The sequence below is a fragment of the Ochlerotatus camptorhynchus genome, unplaced genomic scaffold (assembly GCF_037179485.1).
Source record: "Ochlerotatus camptorhynchus isolate MF236.1 unplaced genomic scaffold, CSIRO-AGI_Acam_v1.1 ptg000624l, whole genome shotgun sequence".
Lineage (NCBI taxonomy): Eukaryota > Metazoa > Arthropoda > Insecta > Diptera > Culicidae > Ochlerotatus > Ochlerotatus camptorhynchus.
In genome coordinates, this window is record NW_027041103.1 from 67479 (window position 1) to 75213 (window position 7735).

The 7735-nt window shown below is 42.5% G+C and overlaps 1 protein-coding gene across 1 annotated transcript; it reads left to right on the forward strand.

Moving 5' to 3' along the window:
* Positions 1 to 821: 821 nt before the first annotated feature.
* On the forward strand, positions 822 to 4254 carry LOC135714158 (uncharacterized). The gene is made up of 2 exons (XM_065237450.1): positions 822 to 1709; positions 1783 to 4254. The coding sequence occupies exons 1-2, from the start codon at positions 822 to 824 to the stop codon at positions 4252 to 4254; spliced, it is 3360 nt and encodes a 1119-aa protein (XP_065093522.1).
* The last annotated feature ends 3481 nt before the right edge of the window (positions 4255 to 7735 follow it).

The window sequence follows — 7735 nt, forward strand, 5'->3', positions numbered from 1 at the left end:
TGAAGTCATGTGATATTAATGTTTAAAACAAAAATTATGTTACGTTCATTTTAAAAATATTCGTGTTGAAAATAAACGTGAATATTTTTGTTTGGTTTGACAAGTATGTGAACAAAAATAAATATGTTTATTTTAAACATGCTTCTTATGTTTGAAAGAAGCATAGTTAATTTTAAATTATATTAGCACGATAAAGCAAAAAATGGATTGCAATGAGATGAAAAAACGATCTGTAGACAAGGTATCTAAGCTCCTGCTCTTTTTCGGGTGCGATTAAGGGTAAGCTGTGGATGTTGGGTCCTGGTCCGAGATGCGGGGACCCGTCGGGGTGAGTGTCCGGAAGTTTCAGTTAAGTAAAACCAGTGAAACTTTGTGATATTAGCGTCGTTTCGTCGTTTCTAACGCTGGTCCTCACGCCGGCGAAGGATCCGGAATAGATTCAAAATCTATTTCGGATTTTCGTTTTTCTTTCGACGTCAGTTGTGGAGGAGGATGATACAGGATCGGCATCAGAAACGACAGAGTGACATCGATACCGCTGGGGCTCCTCCGGTTTTATCGAGCTGGAACTTTGTTAAGACACTTACCTAGGTGGGTTTCCGAATCCATGACTTCGATTTTGTTGCGGGCCGTTTTCAGTTGATTGGGGCATTTTTTTCCGAATGTAAACAAGAAGGAAAAAAAAAGGCAGGCACGCTAAAAATCGTTTACCCAAATTCTATATTGTTGAAATAAACATGCTTTTGACTTTAATTCAAACATATATATTTTTGTTGCAAACATGTTTTTAATTTATTTTTAATTATTCATATGTTTATAGAATGAACATTTATATTTTTGATTTAAATGAACAAAATTCGGTTCCGTGTGACATCGAGGAATCCATTCAACGATTTTGGAGGCTCGAAGAGGTGCCAGATTCGAGTCCTCTGACGAAGGAAGAACAGGAGTGTGAAGCCCATTTCGTCGCCACCCACCAGCGTGATGAAAATGGACGATACCAAGTGAGGCTACCGTTCAAGGATAACGTGCACGAGCTTAGTGACTGCCGAGCGGTTGCTTTGAAGCGATTCCAGATGCTGCAGAGGAGGCTGCAGCGGAACCCCGATTTGAAAGAGGAGTATGTTCAGTTCATGCGTGAGTATGAAGAGCTGGGACACTGCCACGAAGTACGAGAAGAAGACGATCCACCGCACCAGCAAAACTACTACCTGCAGCACCATGCGGTACTTCGCCCATCAAGTTCGACCACCAAGTGCAGGGTGGTATTTGATGCCAGCGCCAAACCAACAGTGAACAACCGTTCACTCAATGAGGTTCTACAAGTCGGTGCAGTGGTACAGAAAGAACTCTATGACGTCATACTCAGGTTCTGCAAGTACCCAGTTGCATTCACAGCCGACGTGCCGAAGATGTATCGACAAATCAAGATGCATCCAAGGGACACACACTATCTCCGTGTTTTTTGGTGTGAGCAGCCGTCAGAGCCACTCCGAGTCTTGGAGCTCACGACGGTTACATATGGAACAGCATCGGCTCCGTTCCAAGCTACCAGGTGCTTGCAGCAGCTCGCCGATGATGAATCAACCGATTTTCCGATCGGTGCGCAAATCGCCAAGGAGGATTTTTACGTCGACGATGCACTTTCCGGTGCAAATTCACTTCCGGAGGCCCTAGAAGCAGCAAGGCAGCTTACTGAAGAGAGGAGGGTTTTCGCTGCACAAGTGGTGTTCCAACTCAAAAGAGTTTTTGGACCACATTCCAAACGATCGACTGGAACAGCCCGTTCCATTGGGAGAATACGGACCGAATGGAGTCATCAAAGTGCTAGGCTTGCTTTGGGATCCAAAAGCCGATCATTTCCTCATCGCAAGGCCGCCACAATGTGATTTGAATCAACGATCAACGAAGCGTATCATCTACTCCGAGGTGGCCAAGCTCTTTGACCCGTTAGGACTTGTGTCACCAGTGATTGTCGTCGCCAAGCTACTAGTGCAACAGCTGTGGAAGCACAAGATTGGCTGGGATGAGCCCGTCAACGACTCGATACAGGAGCGATGGGTTGAATTTGCAAATACCTTGCCAGCACTCGACAAAATCGCCATACCAAGAAGAGTTACGTTCCACGACGCCGTGTCCTACGAAATCCACGGTTTTGCCGACGCATCATCATTGGCGTATGGTGCATGTGTTTATGTTCGAAGCCTGTTCTCCAACGGTTCCGCCAAGATGAAGTTGCTGAGTAGCAAGTCCAAGGTTGCTCCGCTACATGACCTTTCAACGCCTCGAAAGGAATTGTGTGCCGCATTGCTACTAACTCGACTCATTCAGAGGATTATCCCAGCCATGCAAATGGAATTCCGTGACGTGGTCCTCTGGTCGGACAGTCAAATCGTTCTGGCGTGGATGAAACGATCAGCCGATCGCCTCAAGATTTTTGTCCGAAACCGAATTCACGAAATCAATACCTCCACTGCAGGATATCGCTGGTGCTACATCCGATCTGGTGATAATCCAGCAGACATCGTGTCCAGAGGTCAGCTACCAAACGATTTGCGCAGAAACAATCTTTGGTGGACCGGACCAAGTTTCCTCACGAAACTAGAGTACGACGAACAGGAGTTAGTCGATATCCCCGACCAACAGCTTCCCGAAATGACAAGCACCGAAATTGTCACTTCGGCTGTGGTGGAACAGTTTCCACTGTTTTCCCGCTTCAGTGACTTCAGGAAGATCGAACGCATCATGGCATTGGTACTTCGATTCATCGCCAACATCCGCACCAAGAACAGGTCACAACGTATCTTCAACCGGTACGTTACTATTTCCGAACTCCGTCGATCGAATTTCACCATTATGAGGATGGTTCAACAGTCAGAGCTAGCTGACGAAATACGTCGTGTCCAAACCAACAAACCGTGCCGCAAGCTAGGAGGCTTGAATCCAGTGTTCGTGGATGGATTGCTTCGAGTTGGTGGTCGGCTGCAACATTCGAATCTACGAGCCGAGACGAAGAATCCGATTATCCTTCCGAACAGACATCCACTAACGAAGCAGCTAATCCGCACAATGCACATCGAGCATTTGCACCTTGGGAAAAATGGCTTGATTGCTGCTATGCGCCAGAGGTATTGGTTGCTGAGCGCCCGTTCAACCATCCGGCAAGTGACCCGCAATTGTGTAAGATGTTTCCGCACAAATCCAAATATGTCAACGCAGCTGATGGGCAATCTTCCTCAACCGAGGATAAATCCAGCACCTCCGTTTGCAGTGACTGGTGTCGACTACGCCGGCCCATTTTGGATCAAGATGGGAAATTACCGATCCAGGCTCATCAAGGCTTACGTGGCAGTATTTGTTTGCATGGTAACAAAAGCAGTGCATCTCGAGGTCGTGTCTGATCTCACATCCGACGCCTTCTTAGCTGCGCTACAACGGTTCATCAGCCGAAGAGGAATGGTGCAACAGTTGCATTCTGACAATGCCACCAACTTCCGAGGAGCACAACACGAGTTGCACCAGCTATATCAACAGTTCCAGGATCAGCAGTTCACAGGACGTATCCAGTCCTTCTGTCAGCCAAAAGAGATCGAGTGGCATTTCATACCGCCGAACGCACCCGAGTTCGGTGGCTTGTGGGAGGCCACTGTAAAATCGACAAAGAGACATTTGGTCAGAGTGGTTGGCTATTCCAAATTGTCATTTGAAGAGCTAACAACCATACTCACCGAAATCGAAGCAGTTCTCAACTCTAGGCCACTGTTTTCGATTTCTTCCGATCCAGCCGACATAGAGGTAATTACGCCAGCTCATTACTTGATTGGTAGACCACTTACAGCCGTTCCGGAACCATCCCTTGAAGACATCCAAATTAATCGTCTGAAAAGATGGCAACATCTACAGAAGATGCGTGAGGATTTTTGGATGTCTTGGTCCAGAGATTATTTGTGCAGCCTTCAACCGAGGTCAAAGAATACCAAGACGACATCCAACCTTCGCCCAGGAATGGTAGTTCTACTGGAGGACAAAAATCAACCACCGCTTAACTGGAAGCTAGGCCGCATCATGCAGGTATTCCCAGGGCCAGATGGATTGGTCCGAGCCATCGATGTGTCGTCTAACGGAGTTACCTACCGACGACCGATCAACCGGATCGCAGTTTTGCCGATTGAGGACAACGAGCCACCAACCCTGAGTGATGTTGAATCTACGAGTCAACCGGGCGGAGTATGTTCCGTGCGAAACAAGCTATAGTAGCTTCCAAAACACAACGCAAACGATCGTCATTCAAACCACCCATCGTGGCAACAACGCACTCCAGGTAGAATTTTAAGGACACCGAACGAGAAGGGAGAAGCACTATATACTTCTCTTCAACATGCTGCTGCCTGCTGCTCGCCGTAGCGCACGGCAGGCAAGTATATAGGACCAAAAGTAGCAAAATACGATAGGACGACTGCTATAAAAGCGACACAGCCAGCCAGCGTTTTTTGAGTATTATTCCGACCACCATCCAAGTTACATCCAGTGAAGTAAGAAGGCAATCTGTAGAGAAATAGTGAACTAGTTAGAATAAAAGTAGTGTTAAGGTGATAATTTGATTAGTGTGTTGAATCTTTCAATCCGAACGAAATACAGTCCACTTCCAACCCACCGGAGTTGGCCACGGTAAACGCGCCAACACTGTGTACGTTTAAAATATTTTTTTCTGCGTGTTCGAATGAAAATCGGCCATTGAATGTGAAACGTCATTTCAAATAAATGGACCGTACATAAATAATGATACAATTTGAAAGGGACCGGGGCTAATCACAAATTACGTCCCCATGGTGACTGAAACAAACACGAGTGTTCAACGATGGCTATTACCATACACAGCAAAAAAAGTTGTTGAATATTACATCGAAACTGCTGCAACCAGGTCAATCCATCGGTTGTGTAATATCACATTGTACACGTTAACCAGCGTAAACACATTAATGTGTAAAATTTCACACATTTCGTGAAAAAAGGGGCCTACTCATAAAATGTGTAAACTGCGTTTACACATTTATGTGTAAACCCAGCAAACGTCAAAAGAAGTGTATTTTTTACACATTTTTCAAGAATGGTTTTTACAGCAAAATGTGTAAAAAGTAATCATTTCTAGATCTTAAATGTAATGGGTGGCATTGTTTTTTATCAACTTCAGAATATTCTTATTTGTGTCAATGGTAAAATAAAGATTGCTCGATTATTGTATATATTTTATGAAAAAAAGAAATGCCATCAACAAAAATAAGTAGCGGCACCGGAGGTGTAGTGGTAAGCGTGATTTCTTGGTGATTTCCTCTCAATCCCAGTCGACGCTGCCGGGATGTTCTGAGGCACAACATCTCTGATCGCGCCGAGGATCACGCCTTCCTTTGGAAGGAAAGTGAAGCCATTGGTCTCCGGTTCATGAGTTGATGGGTCGATAGGTTGGGTCCAGGTATGGGAGCTTCCTACATGGCGTCGGTAGCATTAGTACTCAGTACGGAAAACAAGATCGACGAAAAACAAAAATCAGTATATGAAGTATATAAACTAAACTAAAACTAAAAGCTATGAAAAAAGTATTTAATCACCGTTACCCTCTAGCATGTCCATCGTTGCGCACTGTCCAGTTTGGACCGTAGTTACTTCATTTTCCTGCTGTTCTTCACTGAAAATTAAGGAAATGGCGTGCGTCAACAAAGCAGGATGCAGAAAAGTTTGATGTTTTTTTTACCCATTAATGAGTATAAAAATACACATTTTTTGAGTGGCACTACATTCTCAAAATGTGTATTTTTTTACACATTTTAGGATCTTCAAATTTACACATTTTTTGACAGCTGCATATAAATATAAAAAATGTGTATTTTTTTACTCATTTATGTGTTTACGCTGGTTACCGTGTACGATGTACATCGATTTTGCGAACAAAATTACATCCATTGATGTAAAATTGTATCTGCTTTTTGCTATTACATCATTTTTTCATACATCAGCTTGAATTACGTTGATCGATATTACATTTTTTTTGCTGTGTACACAGAAAAAAAAAGTTGTTGAATATTACATCCAAACTGCTACAACCAGGTCAATCCATCGGTTGTGTAACATAACGTTGTACGATGTACATCGATTTTGCGAACAAAATTACATCCATTGATGTAATATTGTATCTGCTTTTTGCTGTTACATCATTATTTCATACATCAGCTTGAATTACATTGATCGATATTACATTTTTTTGCTGTGTAGAGCTATTACCAACAATCAATACGAAACTAACGATTTCAAATTGGCTCACTACTTGACTAGCCTATTGGTCCCAAGCAAATCGACTAACGTACCCCATTCTAGTATAAATTCCAGTACTACACTATGTTTGTTTTGATTCGCTATGAAAGTTTGACAGATAAAATGAGGGGTTAGTGGATTTTCCTATGTTTCGAGGGGTGAATCGATTAGCTTGTGGCCGAAGATAGTACGCTCGTTTCTTCGGGACCTTCTGGTCTTAGAGTTACCTCTATGCTTTTACCGCGGTGTTTCGGTGTTTTCGTTAGAACCGTATTTGAACCGAAAATAGGAGAACTAGAAAACCGAGTAGAAAACTGATGATGGTACCATAATTTTGCACGGCGAGGTATGGGAGAGTATTATTAAAAAAAAAACGCCTTTATTTAACGAATAAAGTATTTTCTATAAATTTGGTTGTGCATACGAGGTTAGAAAAGTTCAAATCTAATAATCTAAACGAAAACTAAGAAAAAAAATAAATTTTAAAATCATACGTTTATCAGATAGCTTTTGAGGTTTCTTCCCCCGTAGCAGCTTTTAAAAAGTGACAAATATTTTTTTTCGGATAATAAATGCTTTTCAAGATTTCTTTCCTATACCTCAACGTGCAAAATTTTGAGACCATCATCATTTTTCTATTTCTCTTATTCGCCACGAGCGCTATCGTTAGATCGCCAATCGCCGATCGTGTGTTTAAGTTTCGATTTCACTATCGTGATTGTGTTTGGTCATGTTTGATAGTTTATTCCCAACAAACAATTTTAGCTGCAACTCAGCTTGTACAGCCAAACACTAGCTGAATAAGGCAAATTTTGGCTGTATAAGCCTCGGTATAAGCTAGTCTGCAGCTAAAATTGTTAGTTGTGTTGTAGTTTAGAATCGGTAAATTTCGAGAAGCGTGGAAAGTTTTAGTATTGATGGGTTTTATTTTATCAATTTCTGTACCCAAGAAATGCAACGGTGGAGCTGTGACTCGATCGCGCGGATGTATTATTAGGTTTTTGCGATGTGCATTGCATTTGTGCACAGCGTGACTTGGAAAAGAAAAGTGATATTTAGTTATTGTGTGGTTGGAACCAGGCTTGCTTCCACTCACTTGCTATAAAAACATGATTTTCTGAATTTTGCAATCATTAGATGTTATAATCATATTTTATACTTGTTAGATACAAAAAGAGGTTGAAAGGCAAGTGTTTGACACATGAAACCTGTCAAATTTGCTTTCAGATAGTCACAATCAGCGATTTTACGACTAGCGAGCGCTCACTCTGAGTGAACGCTCACGAATCATAAGATCGCTGATTGTAACACTCTGGTAGCGAAATTGACAGATTTTATGAGTTAAACACTTGCCTTTCAACCTCTTCTTGCATCTTACAAGTACACAATATCATTATAACGTCTAATGATTTCAAAATTCAAGAAATAT

What these genes read in the sequence shown, in the direction of transcription:
- LOC135714158 (XM_065237450.1), top strand. Translation starts at nt 822, where the DNA reads ATGAACATTTATATTTTTGATTTAAATGAACAAAATTCGGTTCCGTGT. An exon ending in AGCTTACTGAAGAGAGGAGG is followed by an intron (nt 1,710 to 1,782) that starts GTTTTCGCTGCA and finishes CGACTGGAACAG; the next exon opens with CCCGTTCCATTGGGAGAATA.